This window comes from Heterodontus francisci, chromosome 9 (assembly GCF_036365525.1).
Source record: "Heterodontus francisci isolate sHetFra1 chromosome 9, sHetFra1.hap1, whole genome shotgun sequence".
Taxonomy (NCBI): domain Eukaryota; kingdom Metazoa; phylum Chordata; class Chondrichthyes; order Heterodontiformes; family Heterodontidae; genus Heterodontus; species Heterodontus francisci.
Window position 1 is genome coordinate 111,766,451 of NC_090379.1, and position 21,980 is coordinate 111,788,430.

At 44.6% G+C, this 21,980-nt stretch overlaps 1 protein-coding gene across 1 annotated transcript in view; it reads left to right on the top strand.

Moving 5' to 3' along the window:
- Positions 1-21,980, top strand: part of vps39 (VPS39 subunit of HOPS complex) — a 128,560-nt gene that overhangs the window by 79,655 nt on the left and 26,925 nt on the right. The window contains exons 14-18 of the mRNA XM_068039685.1: positions 5,922-6,063; positions 6,688-6,774; positions 8,205-8,278; positions 8,623-8,721; positions 11,738-11,855. Of these exons, the coding sequence (XP_067895786.1) occupies positions 5,922-6,063; positions 6,688-6,774; positions 8,205-8,278; positions 8,623-8,721; positions 11,738-11,855 (520 nt within the window). The remainder of the gene's footprint in view (positions 1-5,921; positions 6,064-6,687; positions 6,775-8,204; positions 8,279-8,622; positions 8,722-11,737; positions 11,856-21,980) is intronic.

Consider the following 21,980-nt stretch of genomic DNA (forward strand, 5'->3'; position numbering starts at 1 on the left):
GTGCTATCAATTGAGCCACTGCTGACACAAAGTAGATCCAAGTTATAATCCAAAGTTTTTTTTTACTTTTGAGGTCATGTTCTTTCATTTTTTTTTCTCTAACTCCTGAATTCTGACTGCAGCACTTCAACCCTTTTCCTACCAGTGTTATTAGTTCCCACATGGGCACATTTCTGGATGTTCTGCATGCTACCAGTGATGCTCTTTTTCCTGGCACCAGGGCAGCCCCACACCTTGCAGAACTCATGTCAGTGGTTGTTAAAAATGCCTGTGTACTCCACTGACTGTATGATCGTTCTATAATCACTGCATTTCTACACTTTGAGCCCCCCCATGTAGTCGTTTTCCCACCGTGCTGTAGATATGCTCTGGACTGCAGTCCCCTGAGGTGTTGCCACCCTTACTGAAAAGTTTTTAGTACCACATTCCCAGAGATTCCTGCACTGCCTGCCTCTTCCTACTCTGCCAGAAGACCACCCACTTAGTATTCTCCTGAAATCTGTAAAACTGCAGGGTGACCACCTTCTGAAACTGGAGACACTTCCTGCACGCGTGTTTATCCAGGACCTGTTGGTTTTCACAGTGATTGTAATCCATCCCCTTATGTTTGGTTGAGTTTTTACACATATTTGTAATCCATCCATTGCTGCTTATAAAATGCACAAACATTAGAATGTCAAGCTGTTTGGTTACTGATGATGCCTGTTAGTGAATGTAGGCCTGCGTTAAGTACTGTCCTTTGTATGTAGCGTGCATCATTTATTAAGTGACAACAAATTACCTCCAACGGCTCAATTGGTACAGGTAGCATGCATCTTAGCGTACAGATCGGAAAATTCTTGGCTTAATTCCTGATCTATGCTGAAGCTGATCTCTGGTGGGATGGCAATTGTAGCTGTATAAAATTGCCCTCAGCATCTCTGAGTTAGGAAGGGTAACTTCCCTGACTAAAATCCAGTGACCACTGCCGTTACGTTCACAATTGTTAGGTGATGACATGATTAGGCTTGATTGTGAGGCCTTCCACACTCAGAAAGCCGACCTACCTGTCTAGGTAATGTAAATCACAGTATAAATCAGGAAATCAGAGGTGCATGTGACAAGTGTAATACAGTAATCATGGGGGATTTCCATCTACATATAGCCTGGGTAAACTTTATTAGTACTAATGTTGTGGAGGATGAATTCTTGGAATATATGCAAAATGGTTTTCTGGAGCAGTACATTGAGGAACCAACTGGTGAACGGGCTATTTTAGATCCAGTATTGTGCAATTAAAAAGGGCTAATTAATACTCTTGTAAAGGAGCCTTTAGGAAAGAGTGAGCATAATATGATGGGATTTTACATTAAGTTTCAAAGTGATGTAGTATAATCAGAAACTGGGATCTTAAATCTAGCCAAAGTAAACTATGAAGGTATGAGAGGCAAATTGGCTATGGTGGATTGGGAAACTAGGTTAAAAAGTATGATGGTAGACAGGCAATGGTTAACATTTTAAGAACAAATACATAGTTTACAACAAAAATGAATTCCTTTAACGGCCAAAATCCCAGCAAGGAAAGTGTTCGAACCATGGCTAGTGAAAGAAGTCAAGGATTGTATTAGAGAAAAGGAAGAGGCGTATAAAGTTGCCAAAAAAATGGTAAGCCTGAGGATTGGGAGCATTTCAGAATTCTGCAAAGGAGGACCAAGAAAAGGATTAAGAAAGGGAAAATAGAATGAGAGTAAACTAGCGTGAAGCATAAAAATGGACTGCAAAGTTTTAGAACCATAGAAACACTACGGCACAGAAGGAGGACATTCAGCCCATCATGTCTGCGCTGGCTGAAAAATCTAGTCTTCCAATCTAATCCCACCTTCCAGCACCTGGTCCGTAGCCTTTATCGGTATGGAAAAAGGAAAAGACTAGCAAAGTCAAATGTGGGTCCATTACAAACAGAGTCAGGAGAATATATAGTGGGGAACAGAGAAGTGGCAGAGAAACTAAACAAATACCCTGTGTCTGTCTTCATGGAGGAAAATACTAAAAAACCTCACAGAAATAATGGAGAATCAAGGGACTAGTGTAAACGAGGAACTGCAAGATATTAATATGAAAAAAAAGTACCAGAGAAATTATTGGGACTTGAAGTAGATAAATCCTCTGGACCTGTTGATGTTCTGTGTTGAAAGAGGTGTAGAAATAGTAGATGCATTGGTGGTCATCTTTCAAAATTCTATAGACTCTGGAATGCTTCCTCCAGATTGGAAGGTGGCAAATGTAACCCCACTATTTAAGAAAGGAAGGAGAGAGAAAACTGGGATCTGCAGACCTGTTAGTCTAACATCAGTTGTAGGGAAAATGCTATAATCTATAAGAAAGGATGTGATAATAGGACACTTAGAAAATAATGGTAGGATTGGGCAGTGACCACATGGATTTATTTTATGTTTAACAAACCTGTTGGGAGTTTTTTTGAGGATGTAAATAGTGGAATAGATAAGGGGAACTGGTGGATGTGGTATATTTAGGTTTTCAGAAAGCTTTTGATAAGGTCCCACACAAGAGGTTAGTAAACAAAATTAGAGCACATGGGATTGGGGGAATATACTGGCATGGATTGAGAACTGGTTAATGGATAGAAAACAGAATAGGAATAAATGAGTCATTTTCGGATTGGCAGGCTGTGATTATTGGCGTACCGCAAGGATCAATGCTTGGGGCCCCAGCTATTCACAATCTACATCAATGATTCGGATGTGGAGATTAAATGTAATATCTCCAAGTTTGCAGATGACAAAACTAGGTGGAAGTGTGAGTTGTGAGGAGGATGCAAAGAGGCTTCAGGGGGATTTGAAGAGGCTAAGCGAGTGGGCAAAAATATGGCAGATGGAATACAATGTGGAGAAATGTGAAGTTATCCACTTTGGTAGGAAAAACAGAAATACAGAGTATTTCTTAAACGGTGAGAAGCTGGGAAGTGTTGAATTTTCAAGGACTTGGGTGTCCTTGTTTGAGTCCCTGAAAGCTAACTTGCAGGTATAGCAAGCAATTAAGAAGGCAAATGGTATGTTGGTCTTCATTACAAGAGGATTTGAGTACAGGAGTAAAGATGTCTTACTGCAATTATACAGAGCCTTGGGAATATTGTATGCAGTTTTGTTCTCCTTACCTAAGGAAAGATATACTAGCCATAAAGGGAGTTCAGCAAACGAATTCCTGGGATGGAGAGGTTGTCGTATGAGGAAAGATTAAATAGACTGGGCCTTTATTCTCTGGAGTTTAGAAGAATGAGGGGTGATCTCATTCAAAGATACAAAATTCTTGCAGGGATCGACAATGTTGATGCAGGAAGGATGCTTCCCCTGGCTGGGGAGTCCAGAACCAGAGGACACATTCTCAAAATAAGAGGTAGACCACTTAGGACTGAGATGAGAAGGGATTTCTTCACTGAGGGTGATGAATCTTGGAATTCTGTGCCCCAGAGGGCTGTGGAGGCTCAGTCATTGAGTATATTCAAGACTCCGATAAATTTCCACATATTAAAAACATCAAGGGTGAGAGGGATAGAGTGGAAAAATGGTGTTGAAGTAGAAGATCAGCCATGACCTCATTGAATAGCAGAGCAGGCTCGCAAGGCTGAATGGCCTACTGCTGCTCCTATTTATGTTCCTGTGTGTTCTTGAAAGTTTGTACTTTGGTACTGGTATCCTCCGATACGATGCCAAATGAACCAACACCTTCAAGAGATGAAAGGAGGGGGGAAAAAAAGCAATAGTTCCTCAAGCCTTCAGAAATTGGTGCTGATAGAAGTTAACCTGATGCTTAATATTGCTGATTAAGATATAGCTTTAAAAGGTTTTAGTGATTTTTGATTTTTCTGGGGTGTTTGATTCAAATGGAAACCCATCGCCATACGTGAATCTCCAAAACAAGCTACTAAAAATTCCACACAAGTAGAGTTTCAGGTTGCCCAAAGCAGTTGCTATCCCCAAACAACGTGCCCTATGTGCTCCAGAGCATTAGCACAGGTTGGCAGGGACCAGCATAGAGTATTGATGAGTTACCTGCTGCTTGTCCAGTTGAGTAGAAGGCTTCCAGCTCCCATTGACTGATCTAGCTCTTTCAGCTACCCTCAAGGAAGCTAGCTGATCAATCGTGAACGGTGCCATGGAGTACTACTGACCTGTCTGGCTCATATATCAGAGTCTGGAGAGTTATTTCTAATTCAATTACTGATCACTATATATGTCATTTTCGACCTGAGTCACCTCTCTTTCCACCCACTGGCAGGGGTCATCAGAGAAGAAGCTCTTTGATGCACTTAGAATGTTCCAATGTAATAGTTAATCTGATAGGGAGATCAGAGAAATGTAACATAGTGTCTGTAAAATTACATTGATGCATTTAGAACTGTTCAAAGCAATGATCTTGTGCTGGATGTTCTTGGAGCCAACTTTCCCCCCCGCTAAAGATGAAGATGTTTCGTGTGAATATGCTTATATTAGAGACTGAAAATTCAAAGTACCTGCTTCCCTCCCACCCAGGAATGCTGATGATAATTCACAGTCTTTGTTGGTGGCTATGTTCATCGTTGACAGGGACTTGCATTTATATAGCACCGTTACTGTAATATACATCTCCAGGTAGTTATTGTTCTCAAACAAAATTTGACACTGAGCCACATAAAGAAATATTAGGGCAGGTTGGTCATAGAGATAGATTTTAAGGAGCATCTTAAAGGAAGCAAGAGGGATGAAGAGGTTTAGGGAGAGAATTCCAGAGCTTAGAACCAAGGCAGCTCTGAAGGTGTGACCACCAATGATAGAACAGGTATGCACAAGAGGCAGATTTGGAGGAGTGCAGAGATCTCACAGGGCTATAAAGTCATAATGGCACAGAAGTATGGCATTCGGCCCATTCAGTCCATGCCAGTGTCCTGTAGACCAATCCAATCAGACCCATTCCCCTGCTATATCCCCATAGCACTGCAAGTTTATTTCCCTCAAGTGCTCATCCAACTTCCTTTTGTTCATTTCCTTCACTTCCGGCTCCTTCGTAGGGTCTAGGGCTGGAGGGGTTAGCAAGACTGGAGGGATTTGAAAGCAAGGATGAGAATTTTGCGATCTAGACATTTCTAGATCGGGAACCGATATGGGTCAGCGAGCGCAGGGGTGAGGGGTGAATGGAAATTGATGCAAGTTAGGATACAGGCAGCAGAGTTTTGGATGAATTCTAGTTTATAGAGGGTGGAAGGTGGGAGGCTTATCCGAGAGCAATAGCATAGTTCAAGCCAAGAGGGTAATAAAGGCATGGATGAGGGTTTCAGTAGCAGATGAGCTGAGGCAGGGTCAGAGATGGGTGATTTAGGGAGGTGGAAATAGAAGGTTTTGGTGATGGAGCAGATATGGGGTCAGTAGCTCATCTCTAGATTAGATAGGATGCCAAGGTTGTGAACAATCTAGTTCAACCTCAGATGATAATTGTTGAGAAGAAGGAAGCGGTCGGTTTCTCAGGAGCAGAGTTTGTGGCGGGAGCCAAAGGCAACGGCTTCAGTCTTAATATTTAGTAGGAGGATATTTCTGCTCACCCAGTACTGATGTTACACAAATAGCATGATAAATCAGAGGCAATGGAGGAGTCCAGAGAGGTGGTGTGAGCTACTGCTACTGAAATCCTCATTCATGCCTTTGTTATGCTCTAGGCTTGAACTGTGTGAAAACTCTTCGATATACCTCTCACCTTCCACACCCCCCATAAACCTGAGGTAGAGCTTGGTATCATCAGCGTACATATGGGATCTGACCGTATGTTTTTGGCTGATGTTGACAAGGGGCAGAATGTAGATGAGAAATAGGAGGGGGTCAATCAGACAGTGTTCTCCCCACCCAGAATGCTGCTGATAATTCACGATCTTTACTGGCTGTTGTGTGTTTCAGACGAATGTGGCGCTCGTGGCCCCCTTGTTACGGCTGGAGAACAATCACTGTCACATTGAGGAGAGCGAGCATGTACTGAAGAAAGCACACAAGTACAGTGAGCTGATCATTCTGTATGAAAAGAAGGGTCTACATGAGAAAGGTGACAGGATTTGTTTATGGTAGTTTTGTTTCATTTTTGAGGAACATAGGAGCAGGAGGAGGCCATTCAGCCCCTCTAGCCTATTTAATTAGTCAATTAGATCATGGCTGATCTGTTACCTTAACTCTATTCACCCACCGTGGGTCAGTAGCCCTTAATACCCTTGTCGAGCACAAACCTATTGATCTTAGTTTTGAAATTTTCAATTGACCCCCAGCCTCAACAGTTTTTTTTTGGAGGGTGGTGGGCAGGGTTGTGGGGCAAAAGAGTTCCTGATTTCCAGTACCATTTGTGTGAAGAAATGCTTTCTGATGTCACCCTTGAACAGCCTACCTCTTTTTAAGGTTGTGCCTCTTTGTTCTGGACTCTCTCAGCAAAGGAAACAGTTTCTCTCTAACTACACTATCAAATTGTATCATTGTTTTAGACGATTCGATCACCCCTTAATCTTCTATACATAAGAGTATACGGGCTTAATCTATGCAACCTGTCCTCATAACATTTCTTGGTCTTTTGTAACTATTGTAATGTGTAGTGATTGTATTTTCCATTGTTGTTGTGTCCAGCACGCCTTTTGCTCTTTAATGCTGAGTTCTTCAGTTATTGCTTTGCTTTCCATTTTAGCCCTGCAGGTTCTACTAGATCAGGCAAAGAAAGCCAATTCACCACTGAAAGGCCACGAACGAACTGTGCAGTACCTCCAAAGATTGGGTTAGTAATGGTTACTATTCTGGTATAATATGTGCAATAACTGATAGTCCCCTGTAATGTGCAGCTCTGGCAACCTAGTTGTTAAAGGCACTGGACAAATAAGTAAGAACCTTGATCGCTGCTCTGTGGTGAGTTACCTGATCTGAGCCAAAGTAGCAATTGTAAATAAAAACAGAAAATGCTGGAATTACTCAGCAGATCTTGCGGCATCTGTGGAGAGAAGCAGAGTTAACGTTTCAGGTCTGTGATCTTTCATCGGAGCTGGCAAAGGTTAAAAATGTTATAGGTTTTAAGCAAGTGAAGCGGGGGTGAGGGGGTAAGAGGGAAAAAAGAGAAGGTGTGTGATAGGGCAGAGAGCAGGAGAGATTAAACAGCAAAGATGTCATGAGGCAAAGGAAGTGCTAATGGTGTGGTGAAAGACAGAGCACTAGTCCAGAGAGAGTGTTAATGACAGAATAATGAACAGCTCTGTCCAAAAGTACAAACATGAAGGACCAAATATAAGGCAGGAATATGGTTTAAAAAAAAAAATAAACAAAAGGCCTGTCATGCTCTGAAATTATTGATCTCAATGTTGAGTCCAGCTGTAGAGTGCCTAATCGGAAAATGAGATGCTGTTCCTTGAGCTTGCGTTGATGTTCACTGGAACACTGCAGCAGACCAGGACAGAGATGTGATTGTGAGAGCAGGATGCTGAATTGAAATGGCAAGCAGCTGGAAGCCTGGGATCATGCTCGTGGACTGAATGGAGGTGTTTTGCAAAGTGATCACCCTATCTGATTTTGGTCTCCCCAATGTAGAGGAGACCGCATTGTGAGCAGCAAATACAGTATACTAAATTGAAGGAAGTAAAGGTAAATCGCTACTTCACCTGGAAGGAGTGTTTGAGGCCTTGGATGGTGAGGAGAGAGGAGGTAAAAGGGCAGGTATTGCACCTCTTGCGATTGCATGTGAAGGGGGCGAGGTGTTGGGGTAACGGAGGAGTGGACCAGAGTGGCAGCAATTGCAATGTTGCAAGTTATGGGCTATCAAGAAGAAAACTGCACCTGATCATGATCCAGTAATCTCTGCATAGTATGGTTATACACAGGATTAGGATTGGTTTTGATGCTTGTTGTTCACGAGTATTTGCAGTTCAGATTCTGTTTTAAGCTGTGTTGGTAAGGGGAGTGCATTCTGTCAGCACTAGCACTTTACACATGCTACTGATTAAAACTGAAGTGTGATAAATGGGGAAACTGTTGTGAAAAGCCTTTGGGAGCATCAGGATGCAGGCAGTCATTTGAGGTCCTCTAGTAAATTTGAAGTTTTGCTACCTGGGGTTTGATTCATCTTCACCTTTTGCATTAATTTAAACACAGCTTGAAGCGTCGTTGTAGATGAGACTTTTCTCTATCTCTACTCTCTGACCTGTTTCTTTTTCTTCTCAGGGAAAGAGAACTTGACTATTATTTATGAGTTTTCTCTTTGGGTCCTGAAAACATGTCCGGAAGATGGGTTAAAGGTAGGGATTCAGAACATTCTTTAAAGTTTTTATTTTTAAGTAAGGATCAAAACTACGTTGCTATAATCTGTTCTTCAGCAGAGTTCTGCAAGCACCTTTTTATATTTTTGCACTTCATCCAAGTGGTATTTGATGTTGCCTGGAACAGTGTTTGTGGGAGAGCTGGAATTGTTTAGCTACAGCAGAGTGATGAAGGGAGTGCTGTGGATGGTGCAGTGTGTGACACGAGAGGAAGAGCTCTGTTTGGAGCAGAGTCACTTGAAGTTTGAGTGCTCTGAAAAAGAAGCAAATAGTGCAACATATTGGTTTGAATTTGTGATTTACTTTTCCTTTTCTGTATTTAGATATTTACAGAAGATCTGCCTGAGGTGGAAAACCTACCAAGAAACAAAGTGTTGGACTTCCTGAAGGAGAGCTGCAAGGAGCTTGCTATTCCTTATCTGGTAAGAACCATTGCCTCGAGGCAATATTATTACTCACCAGCTATGTTCCCTCCCCCTGCTTTGTTGCCACTGTATGAAAACTTTTACGCACTGGGTGTTTACTTGAGCAGGAGAGTGAAGAGTGATTGGGTTTCAAATTTTTCCACACTGCCTGCTATGTTCCCTTTTGATCAGTCTGCACAAGTAGCATGGCACAATAGAAAACGTGTTCTGTATTGCAGCCAACAATGACCATTCCTCCCACTCCTCTTAAGTGGTCTGTCGAAATCTCCCCTTCATCTTGCTTCGCAGTCCTTTCCCAAATATGCATTCCCTGTGTGAAGCCAGATGGTCAGTGTTGGCAGGCTATTTGCATCCAAGCTGAACCTGATCTTGACATCCATCTATGCACTTTTCAGCAGGGGCACAGTACTGACTGGGTGTGGGGGATGTGATGTTGTTAGAGAGTAGGTGGACAGAGAACCCTGGCTTTTTTTTCCCTCGATATGGAACCTTCAGTTCTGTATGGCTCAAGGCACACACTTCTTTACTAGCGCAGTCCTCAAGGGTGCTTGCAATGATTATTCTGTCACAAAACCATAAATCCATTTTTTCAGTTAACAAAGTTTTCAGATGCTGTTGGTGCAGCTGCATAACATTAATTTGCTTGTGTCTGGATTGATGATTTAGCAGCATATATGGGCAATGTTTTTGTTTGTTTGGATAGAGGTTAGAGCGTTGGAGTGGTAGCACTCTTGCCTCTGATGCAATGCTTGTGTGCTCAGAGACTTGAGCACATAATGTAGGGTGCCATTTCAGTGTAGTAGTGAAGGGAGTGCTGCACTGTCAATCTTGACTTAAATCCAAAGCCCCGTCTACCTTCTCTGGTGTAAAAGGGGTCTCTGCAGGAGGATCTGGCCAGTTTTTACTCTTCAACCACCATCACTTTAAAAAATAATTATCTGGTCATTTCCTCATTGCTGTACATGGGATGCTGTTTGTGGGACCTTGCTGTGTGAAAATCGGTAGCTGCATTTCCTACATTACAACAGTGACTACACTTCAAACAAAAAGTTAATTAAAGTGCTTTGTAACATTCTTTAGTTGTGAAAGCCACTGTGATCATGGAATTCCAGACAGTAAATAAACACCAACAGCTTGCATTTGTTTAGTGCCTTTAACGCAGTAGAATGACCCAAGATGCTTCACAGGAAAGTCATCAAACAAAATTTAACACCGAGCCACATAAGAAAAAATTAGGACGTGACCAAAAGCCTGGTCAAAGAGGTAGGTTTTAAAACAGGAGAGGCAGACCGGATTAGGGAGGGAATTCCAACGCTTAGGGTGCAGTCAGCTGAAGCTATGACCACCAATGGTGAAGCGATTAAAATTGGGGATGCTCAAGAAGCCAGAATTGGAGGAGAACAGAGATCTCAAAGGATTGTAGGACTGGAGGAGGTTAGAGATGTGGAGGAATGAAACCCTATGATTGATTCTGCACATCTCTGGCTGCTCATTTCCACAAATATCTCCAGCAGTGTGTCCTCTGATTTTTTTTAAAAATTCATTCAAGGATGTGAGCGTCGCTGGCTAGGTCAGCATTTATTGCCCATCCTTAATTGCCCTTGAGAAGGTGGTGGTGAGCTGCCTTCTTGAACCGCTGCAGTCCATTTGGGGTAGGTATACCCACAGTACTGTCAGGAAGGGAGTTCCAGGATTTTGACCCAGCGACAGTGAAGGAACGGCGATATAGTTCCAATCAGGATGGTGTGTGACTTGGAGGGGAACTTGCAGGTGGTGGTGTTCCCATACATTTTCTGCCCTTGTCCTTCTAATTGGTAGACGTCGCGGGTTTGGAAGGTGCTGTCTAAGGAGATTATCCTTCAAATAGCTTCTGGACTCACTTGACCTCCACACCTGTCTCCGAACTTGAGCGTCAGTTTGTTCCAAGCTGACTGCACTCTACCTACATCTCTCCCATTGCAGGACCTCTGACTTGAATTCTGGACTTCCTCCTGTTGTCTACTCTCTCTTCCTGTTTATTACCAGGCTATACCTATCTTAATCTTGCTATATAACCTCGCTTTGTAACTTGAGTTCCCCTGTGTCTATTCACATGCACATTTTGGATACCATTCTGAACCAAAGTCTATCACTTCTACTTCCCCCTTTGCTTCTCCTTTTTTTTTTCCTTCTTATCACTCCTGGGCCCCCTCTTTCCTTATGTTATGCCTAGTTTCATTTCTGCCCTCGATACTCTGCCCTCCCAAATCTCTACACCAACCCTTCAGCACTCCTTGACCTTCTTACTCTCCTGCTGCCTTCTGAGGCTTGACTCCCTCTTAGATAAGCCTGCAGCTTCCATCTGTGCCTTTCTTGACATCTCTGAAAGACCTATCGAGGCACCTGTTGCTGAGTCCTTACATACAACAACCCTAAGTGCCCCATCCTACTCTCACTGATCACCTTGCTCAGCATGCCTGCTGGGGGCTAATCTTTCCAATCTTCTTCCAATCTACCCCTCCCAATGCTGATCCTGTGAACTCTGCCAGTGGATTGGCTATCACCCCCTCCCCCCTTGAATATCTCCCTCCAGAATGTCCATTCATTTGAGAACCAGGCTTTTGTCATCCATGAGCTTATTGTGGATGATTGCAGCAACATCATGTCCTTGGCAGAAACCTTTCCCTTTAATGAAGCCTCCCCTGCTTTCACCACTTGCCCTGCCCAGACGACCTCATTGTCTGCTGCCCTCTCATTTAAATAAAACTAAATGAAACCCACAAAATAAATCTGATGGTGCTACTGCAGTTTAAGAGGAAGCTCTGTTGTTTTTGTTTTCCCCAACTCTTCTGAGGGTGGACTGAGGTTTGATTCCAGTGACAGCAGCAGAACTCTGTTCTTCACATAAACCTAAAGAGTGAGTGTTAGCAGGGGACATGGACTGAGATATCACCTCAGCAATATATATTTACCCAGTCAACTGTCACAAGAGGTCTTTATTAATTGCAAAGTGATAATTTGTCTTCCTGCCTAGGAACACATCATCTATATCTGGGATGAAACAGGACCAGTCTTCCACAACTGCCTGATCCAATTGTACCGTGAGAAAGTACAAGCCCTCATGAAGGAATATCTCAACTCTCTACCCGAAGGTAAGGCCCATGTCTGCAGAGAATCTGCATTGAGTTGTGAAAAAAATGTTTTTGTTTATCTGGCCAGTTTTTTCTGCTATCTTTTTTTCCCTCCCTCCTCCCCTGAAAGCACTTGCTTGGGGTATTCCACTGGCCTCCCTTACTAGGGTCCTAGCACTAACCTCCCTTGCTGCCAAAATCTGTGCATGTTGTAGAATGCAGCAGTATACAGCCCACCCTGTTATTTTGTATTGAGCCAATGCACTGAACGATTAGACTGCAAGGAATAAAACTTAAATAACCCACCTTCCAGCATTGCTGCCCTGCATAGCGGCAGCAGTATGAGTTTCACATTGTCATTTCTGTTTCCTTCTATTAGAAATCACGACAGGTTATTTTTAATAAATACTTGGTGTCTAATGAAATATTGTTACTATGAGACGGCATTGAATCTCATACCATTCATTCAAGGTGTAAAGGCACTTTTTCTTTCTTCCCTCCAGTCTGTTCACTTTCGTCCATTGCCCACTCTGTTTAATGGGGTGTACGTGCCAAACACTGGCTCTGATTTATGATCAGTTTTGGTCCTTTTTGTCTCAACAGATGATATGATTGAGTAGAATCAGATACAGTCCATCTCCATTTATTTCACTATATCAGGCAAATGGCGTTAACTATTTGCCATTACCATAGGTGTTCATTACGTAGGTGTTGCTAAACTGTTTTAAGCATGCCTACTAGTTCAGGTAGTGTTTGCACCATTCTTTCTTTAGTCCTATTCATAGCATCCTACAATGTGACACGTTCCGGCTCAGTTTTACAATTAACACATTCTTTTTCCCGTGACAAAGATGAGAGACGGCCTTGCCTGCCCTGTCACAATCTGTCTATCTCCTAATAATCTGAGGGTTTATAGTGAATGTTTAGTCTGGGTATGCAAGGTATCCAGTAATGGCACTGGAGGATTCAGACAGTAAATAGAGAGACGAAGGATGAAGGTTTCCTCCTTAGTGCAGCTAAATTTTATTTATTATGCACTTTGTTTTTGGCCTCTTCCAGGATCTTAGAAGTCAAGTTATACCAGCTACTGCACATCGGGGCAACTTGAGTGACACCATCACTTCTACTGTGTGGTGCATACTGTACTCACCTCCCTTCAACTATTGGTTTTCCCTTCATTGCAAATGAACAGGAGTAGGCCATTTTGCTCCTTGAACCACGTACCAGTTGGCATAGGATTATGTAGATTAGAGAATTAAACGCATGGCTCAAACAGTAGTGTAGGAAGAAGGGGTTTTTATTCACTGGGCACTGACACTAGTACTCGGGGAAAGAGGGAGCTGTTCCGTTGGGAAGAGCTCCGCTTAATCCTGACTGGGATTAGTGTCCTGATGAATTTTATAACTAGGGCTCTGGATAGGGCTTTAAACTAAAAGAAGATGGGAGTGTGCAGGAACATAGGAAAATTGGACTTAGGAGCAGGAGTAGGCCATTCTGCCCTTTGAGCCTGCACTGCCATTCGATAAGATCATGGCTGATCTGGTTGTGATCTCATTAAAAATCTAACTCAGCCTTGAATAAATTCAATAACCCAGCCTCCTGGGTTACCTACATACTAACCTTTTGTGTTTCATGTACCAGGATCAGCCATATGTCAGTGGGTAGCGCTCTTGTCTCTGAGTCACAAGATTCCAGTTTCAAATTCCCATTCCAGGGCTTGAGCACAAAAATCAAAGTTGACACTCCAATGCAGTACTGAGGGTGTACTGTGCTGTCTCAGGTGCTGTTTTTGTAATTTTTCTATGGTTCTATTCAAAGGTATCTGGACAAGCACCTGAAGTGCTGTAACCTGTGAGCTATGGACCAGGTGCTGGAGGGTGGGATTAGATTGGGAGGCTAGTTTTTTTGGATGGCACGGACATGATGGGCTGAATGGCCTCCTGTGCTGTAATTTTTCTATGGTTCTAGGATCCTCTGTACCACCGAATGTTTCAATCTCTCTCCACTTAAATAGTATGCAGCTTTTCTATTTTTCCTGCCAAAGTGAGCAAGTTTACATTTTCCCACATTATATTCCATCTGCAATTTTTTGTCCACTCACTTAACTTATCTATATCTTTTTGTAGACTCTTTACCTCCTCTTGACAACTTACTTTCCTTCCTATCTTGATGTCATTGGCAAGTTTAGTTGGTCCCTTCATGTAAGTCATTGATATAAATTGTAAATAGTGCCACTGATCCCTGTGGCACTCCACAACTTACAGCTTGCCAACCTGAAAGAGACCAAATTATGTCTACTCTCTGCTTTCTGTTATCTAACCATGCTAATATGTTACCCCCTACACCATGTGTTCTTGTGTATAAAAACAAGAAATGCTGTAAATACGCAGCAGGTCTGGTAGCATCTGCGCAGAGAGAAGCAGAGTTAACGTTTCAGGTCAGAGACCCTCCTTCAGGTCTCTGACCTGAAACGTTAACTCTGCTTCTCTCTGCGCAGATGCTGCCAGACCGGCTGAGTATTTCCAGCATTTCTTGCTTTTATTTCAGATTTCCAGCATCTGCAGTATTTTGCTTATATCCATGTGTTCTTGTCTTGTGTAGTAACCTTTGATGTGGCACCTTAGCAAATGCCTTTTGGAAATCCAAGTACACCACATCTGCAGGTTCCCCTTTATCCCCCTTGCTTGTTACTTCCTCGAAGAATTCTAATACATTAGTTAAATATTATTTCCCTTTCACAAAACTATATTGACTCTGTCTGATCCCATTATGATTTTCTAAGTATCCTGCTTTAACCTCCTCAAAAATGGATTCTTGACATTTTCCTATGACAGATGTTAGGCTAACTGGCCAATGGTTTCCTGCTTTCTGTCTCCCTCCTTTCTGAATAAACATGTTGCATTTGCTATTTTCCAATCCTCTGGGATCCTTCCAGAATCTAAGGAATTAGCCAAAGCCTCTACTATCTCTGCAGCCATTTCTTTTAAGACCCTAGGATGCAGGCTATCTGGTCCTGGGGGATTGTCAGCCTTTAGGTCCAATAGTTTTCCCAGCACCTTTTCCCTGGGTTTTAAGTTCCTCCCTCTCTTTTACCTTTTGATTTTCACATATCTTTGTCAGGTTTTCTAAGTCTTCTGCAGTGAAAACAGGCACACAATACCTGTTCAACGCCTCTGCCATTTCCTTGTATCCATTAACAATTCCCCAGACTCGCTGTCTAGAGGACGAACACTAGCTTTAGTTACTCTTTTCCTATTTAAATACTTGTAGAAACTCTTACTATCTGTTTTTATATTTCTAGCTAGTTTTCTCTCATCTCTACTTTCTCCCTCTTGCAAAACTACGTATTATCAAAACTGCACTTCGTTCATCCCACAACTCCTTTTAACTCCTGAATGTTGCTTACCTTCAGACAGAAGGATCTGTACTGTTCTATTATGTTGCCACCAGAGCAGTGGTTTTCAAAATTCCATGTCAGGAACCACCCTGGAAATACTGGCACACTTCTGGGGGTCCCCCAGAAAATATTAACACATTTGTGGATACTTCTGTAAATATTGACACACTCTGTGGAACCCTCTGCAAATACTCTCTCACTGACACCTTCCCAGGACCCTGCTGCAAATAATTTTTTTTGTATTCGTTCATGGGTGTGGGTGTTGCTGGCAAGGCCAGCATTTGATGCCCATCCCTAAATGCCCTTGAGAAGGTGGTGGTGAGCTGCTATCTTGAACTGCTGCAGTCCAACTGATGCGGGTACACTCACAACGCTGTTAGGGAGGGAGTTCAGGATTTTGATCCAGCGACAGTGAAGGAACCGCGATATATTTCCAAGTCAGGATAGTGTGTGACTTGGAGGAGAACTTTGAGGTGGTGATGTTCCCCTGCATCTGCTGTCCTCCTTGTAGTTGGAAGAGGCCACTGGTTTGGAAGATGCTGTTGAAGGAGGTGTGGTGAGTTGCTGCAGTGCATTTTGTATATCAGGGTTGTCCAACATATCACCCGCGAGCCAGGGTCTGGCTCACCAAAGGTTTCTATCTGATCCGCGGATGTATTTCAGAGATGAGAAATTTCCCATTGGCTTTTTCCAGAATGGCTTTGAAAAAAAAAATTGCAAGTCATTTTCACAGCTGACAGGTGTTGAGTGCGGAAACAGCGGTTTATTAACTGCGGACAGATTCGGGTTTTTCCGGTGGGCTTAAAAAAAAAAGTTGTAACCCGCTGGAAAACGCTAAATCTGTCCTAAGATAGGAAACTGCTGTTGCCGTGCCCAGCACCTGTCAGCTGTGAAATTGACTTGTGATCTATTTTTTTTTTAAACTTGCCCACCAGCAAAGTTGCTCTGCTGAGTGTTCCTGCTCTGTGCAACTGACGGAGGGGAGGGGGGAATGGTGAGAAAAAGAGAGGGAGAATGGACAGAGAGAGGGAGGGGGAAGGGGAAGCAGCGAGAGGGAGGGGGAAGGGGATGGCAGCGAGAGGGAGGGGGAAGGGGAAGGCAGCGAGAGGGAGGGGGAAGGGGAAGGCAGCGAGAGGGAGGGGGGAGGGGAGGCAGCGAGAGGGAGGGGTGTAGTGGTGGGCAGAGAGAGGGAGGGAGGGGCGGAGGGGTGGGCAGAGAGAGGGAGGGAGGGGCGGAGGGGTGGGCAGAGAGAGGGAGGGAGGGCGGAGGGGTGGGCAGAGAGAGGGAGGGAGGGCGGAGGGGTGGGCAGAGAGGGAGGGAGGGCGGAGGGGTGGGCAGAGAGGGAGGGAGGGCGGAGGGGTGGGCAGAGAGGGAGGGAGGGCAGAGGGGTGGGCAGAGGGAGGGAGGGCGGAGGGGTGGGCTTAGAGAGGGAGGGAGGAGTGGTGGGCAGAGAGAGGGGGAGGGGTGGAGAGAGAGGGAGGGAAGAAGGGGGGACAGAGAGAAGGAGGAGGGGGCAGGGTGCGAGAGAGAGGAGGGGGTAGGGCCCGCAAGAGATCGGGGGACGGTGGTGCCCGTGCGTGAGAGAGGAGGGGATGGCTGAGAGAGAGAGGGGGGGGTGGGGGGATGAGAGAGTGAGAAGGTTGGGCCCGTGAGAGAGAGCGAGGAGTGGGGGTGGGCCCCGAGAGGGGAGGGGGCCCCTGAGAGAGCGAGAGAGGAGGGGCCCCCCACCCCCCTGCGAGAGAGCGAGCGGGACAGAGAGAGAGAGAAGGGGGGCCCCGAGAGAGAGGGACAGAGAGAGAGAGAGGGGGGAGGGGCTAGGTGGCGGACAGCAAGGGAGAGGGGGCGAGGTGGCATGGTGGGTGGGACACACAGCGATGGGGCAGGACGCAGGGAGGGACAGATCAAGTTCGGTCCTGATAGATGAACATCTATTCGTAATACTCCACATCGCTACAGCATTATGTGGGCAAACATTGGCTAATCGTGTTACCAAAAGATGCCAGGTATCTCACTGAATCAGTGTCCAACATAGTGACGAGAAATTAAGTCAATAAATTAATCTTCTCATTTAAAGCTTCTTCACAAAAATGCACATATGTTATTTTGATTAACAGCAAGATAAATTTTTAACGCCTTTATCTTTCTGAAATTGTCTCACCGGCCCCCCATGTAAGACAAAATTGTAATGTGGCCCCGCACTCAAAAAGTTTGGACAACTCTCTTGTATATGGTGCACACTGCTGGTGGGGAAGGGAGTGAATGTTTAAGGTGGTGGATGGGGTGCCGATCAAGCGGGCTGCTTTGTTGTTGGTGTCGAGCTTGCTGTGTGGTGTTGGAGCCACGCTCTTCCAGGCAAGTAGAGAATATTCCTTCACTCTCCTGGCTTGTGCCTTGTAGATGGCGGACTGGCTTTGGGGATTCAGGAGGTGGGTTACTTAGTGCAGAATCCCCAGTCTCTGACCTGCTCTTCTAGCCACAGTATTTATGTGGCTGCTCCAGTTCAGTTTATGGGTTAATGGTAACCCCCAAGTGGGGGATTCAGTGATGGTAATGCCATTGAATGTCAAGGGGAGATGGTTAGATTCTTTCTTACTGGAGTTCGTACTTGTATGGCATTAATGTAACTTGCCACTTATCAGTCCAAGCCTGAATGCTGTCCAGGTCTTGCTGCATATGGACACAGATTGCTTCAGTATCTGAGGAGTTGCGAATGGTACTGAACATCGTACAATCATCAGCGAACATTCCCCACTTCTGACCTTATGATGGAGAGAAGGTCATTGATGAAGCAGCTGAAGATGGTTGGGCTTAGGACACTACCCTGAGGAACTCCTGCAGCATTGTCCCGGGACGAGATGATTGGCCTCCAACAATCATAACCATCCTCCTCTGTGCTAGGAATGACTCCAACTAATGGCGAGTTTTCCCCTTGATTCCCGTTGACTTCAGTTTGGCTAGGGTTCCTTGATGCCACACTCGGTCAGATGCTGCCTTGATATCCAGGGTAATCACTCTCACCTCATCTCTTGAGTTCAGCTGTTTTGTCCATGTTTGGAGCAGGGCTGTAATGAGGTCAGGAGCTGAGTGGCCCTGGCAGAACCCAAACTGAGCATCGGTGAGCAGGTTCTTGCTGTTTAAGTGGCGCTTGATAACACTGTCGACAACACGTTCCATCACTTTGCTGATGCTTGAGAGTAGACTGATGGGGTGGTAATTGGCCAGAATGGATTTGTCCTTTTTGTGTATAGGACATACGTGGGCAATTTTCCACTTTGTCGGGTAGATGCTGTTACTGTACTGGAACAGCTTGGTTAGAGATGTGGCTAGTTCTGCAGCACAAGTCTTCAGTACTACAGCTGGGATGTTGTCAGGACCGATAGCCTTTGCAGTATCCAGTGCCTTCAACTGTTTCCTGATATCATGTGGAGTGAATCAGATTGACTGAAGACTGGCGTCTGTGATGCTGGGGACCTCAGGAGAAGGTCGAAAAGTATCATCCACTCGGCACTTCTGGCTGAAGATAGTTGCGAATGTTTCAGCCTTGTCTTTTGTACTGATATGCTGGGCTACCCCATCATTGAGGATGTGGATATTTGGGCGCCTTCTCTTCCTGTTAGTCGTTTAATTGTTGTCTGCCATTCACGACTCGATGTGACAGGACTGTAGAGGTTTGATCTGATCCATTGGTTGTGGGATCGCTTAGCTCTGTCTATTGCATGCTGCTTCTGCTGTTTGGCATGCATGCAGTTCTGTGTTGTAGCTTCACCAGGCTGACACTTCATTTTTAGCTATGCCTGGTTCTGCTCCTGGCATGCTGTCCTGCAATCTTCATTGAACCAGGGTTGATCCCTGGCTTGATAATGATAGAATGAGGAATATGCCAGGGCATGAGATTACAGATTGTGGTTGAAGGCAATCCTGCTGCTGCTGATGGGCCACAGTGCCTCATGGATGCGTAGTTTAAAGCTGTTCTGAATCTATCCCATTTAGCATGGTCATAGTACCACACAATACAATGGAGGGTATAAAAACAGTAAGTGCTGGAAATACGCAGCAGGTCAGGCAACATCCCGTTGAGAGAGAAGCAGAGATAACGTTTCAGGCCTGTGACCTTTCATCTGTTCTGATGAAAGGTCACAGACCTGAAATGTTAACTCTACTTCTCGCTCGACAGATGCTGCCTGACCTGCTGAGTATTTCTAGCACTTACTGTTTTTATTTCAGATTTCCAGCATCTGTAGTATTGTGCTTTTATTACAATGGAGGGTATCCTCAGCGTGAAGATGGGACTTGGTTTTCACAAGGATTGTGTGGTGGTCACTCCTAATACTGTCATGGACAGATGCATCTGCAGCAGCTAGATTGGTGAGGACAAGGCCTAGTAGGTTTTTCCCTGTTGGTTCCCTCACCACCTGCTACAGGCCCAGTCTGGCAGCTGTGTCATTTGAGACTCGGCTAGCTCGGTCAGTAGTGGTGCTTCTGATGATGGACATTAAAATCCCCTCCCAGAGCACATTCTGTGCCCTTGCCACCCTCAGTGCTTCTTCCAAGTGCTGTTCAACATGGAAGAGTACTGATCAGCTGAGGGAGGGTGGTAGGTGGTAATCAGCAGGAGGTTTCATTGACCATGTTTGACCTGATGCCATAAGACTTTATATAGTCTGGTGTCAATATTGACAACCCCCAGGGCAACTCCCTCCTGACTCTACACCAGCCATCTTTGGTGGGTCTGTCCTGCCGGTGGGACAAGACATACCCAGGAATCGTGATGATGGTGTCTGAGACATTGGATGTAAGGTATGTTTTCGTGAGTATGACTGTCAGTTTGTTGCTTGACTAGTCTTTGGGACAGTTCTCCCTATTTTGGTACAAGCCCCCAGATGTTAGTAAGGAGGACTTTGCAGGGACAGCATGGCTGGGTTTGCCATTGTCATTTCTGGTGCCTGGGTTGATGCTGGGTGGTCCATCTGGTTTTATTCATGCAAATGGAATTTTGCCATTTATTGCTAAAGGAATAGAGTATAAAAGTAGGGAAGTGTTGCTGCAACTGTACAAGGCATTAGTGAGACTTCACCTGGAGTATTGCTTACACTTTTGGTCCCCTTACTTGAGCAATGTAATTGCATTGGAGGCAGTTCAGAGGAGATTCACTAGATTGATTCCAGACATGAGGGGTTTGCCTTACGAAGAGAGATTGAGCAGTTTAGGCCTTCACTCTCTAGGGTTTAGAAGAATGAGAGGAGATCTAATTGAGGTATGTAAGACATTTGAGGGGATTGACAAAGTAGACGTAGAGAGGATGTTTCCTCTGTTGGGGCAATCTAGGCCATAGTTTTAGATACTGGGTAGCAGATTTAAAACAGAAATGAGAAATTACTTCTCTCAAAGAGTCATGAGTCTGTGGAATTCACACCCCAAGAGTGCGGTGGACGCCGGGACATTGAGTAAATTTAAGGAGGAGATAGACAGATTTTTAATTAGTAATGGGTTGAAGGGTTATGGAGAACAGGCAGGAAAGTGGAGTTGAGGCCAAGATGAAATCAGCCATGATCATATTGAAAGGCGGAGCAGGCTCGAGGGGCTGAATTGCCCATTCCTGCTCCTAGTTCTTATGTTCTTAAATATTAACGCTGATGGTCCCTCTGGAAAGTGCAATAGTCTGGTGACCTGCTGTCCTAATTTCTGAAAAACTGTCAGCTACCCAAAATAAAACAATAGTATAATTGACAACAACTTCCTTATTACAATGCAGCAAAGGAAGTAATGCACTTCTAAGTCAAGTCCATAAAAGTTCTGAAATCTTGTGACTGATGAGCAGAAAATTGATGACTTTCTGGGCCTGCCCTAGAATGAGAGAACCTCAGTTTGAAAATCTGTGTCCTTGAGCATGATAATGAAAGCATAATGTTGGAGGACTACCTACTTTGAGATGTTGGGGAGTACAATACTGAATTGGAACAGAGAAAGAAGTTACACTGATATAGTGCCCTTGTATCTGAAAGCACTTCACAGACACTGAAATCACTTTTGAACTGTTACCATTTGTTTTGTAGGAATACATAACCAGTAAGTTGCACACAGCATTGTCCCACAAAGTAAATCAGGTACCTAGAAATTGCAATATGGAATCAGGCCATTTGGCCCAATCAGTCTGTGTCTATGATAAATAAAAACTAGAAATGCTGGAACCACTCAGCAGGTCTGGCAGCATCTGTGAAAAGAGAAGAAGAGTTAACGTTTCGGGTCAGTGACCCTTCTTCGGAACGGCTGGGACCAGGAAACTGGAAATTGTCAAAATGACGTAGGGCGTCAGAAGAGTCACGGATGTAGGTGGGAAGAGACTGGACCAGCGGAGAAAAGATAGAGTCTAGATAGGAAGAAATAAGTTCAGTGGGGCAGGAGCAGGCTGACACAATGGGTGTGCCGGGACAGTCCTGTTTGTGGATTTTGGGAAGGAGGTAGAAGCGGGCTGTCCGAGGTTGTTGGAAGCTGTAGAGGGAAGATCTCCAGAGGAGATGAGGTCAGTGACAGTCCTTTGGACGGTGGCTTGATGTTCGGTGGTGGGGTCATGGTCCAGAGGGAGGTAGGAAGAAGTGTCGGTGAGTTGGCGTTGAGCTTCTGCAAGGTAGAGATCGGTACGCCATACAACAACAGCACCACCCTTGTCTGCAGGTTTGATGACCATGTCGGGGTTAGACCTGAGAGAACGGAGTGCCTCAAGTTCAGAGGGAGACAGGTTAGAGTGAGTG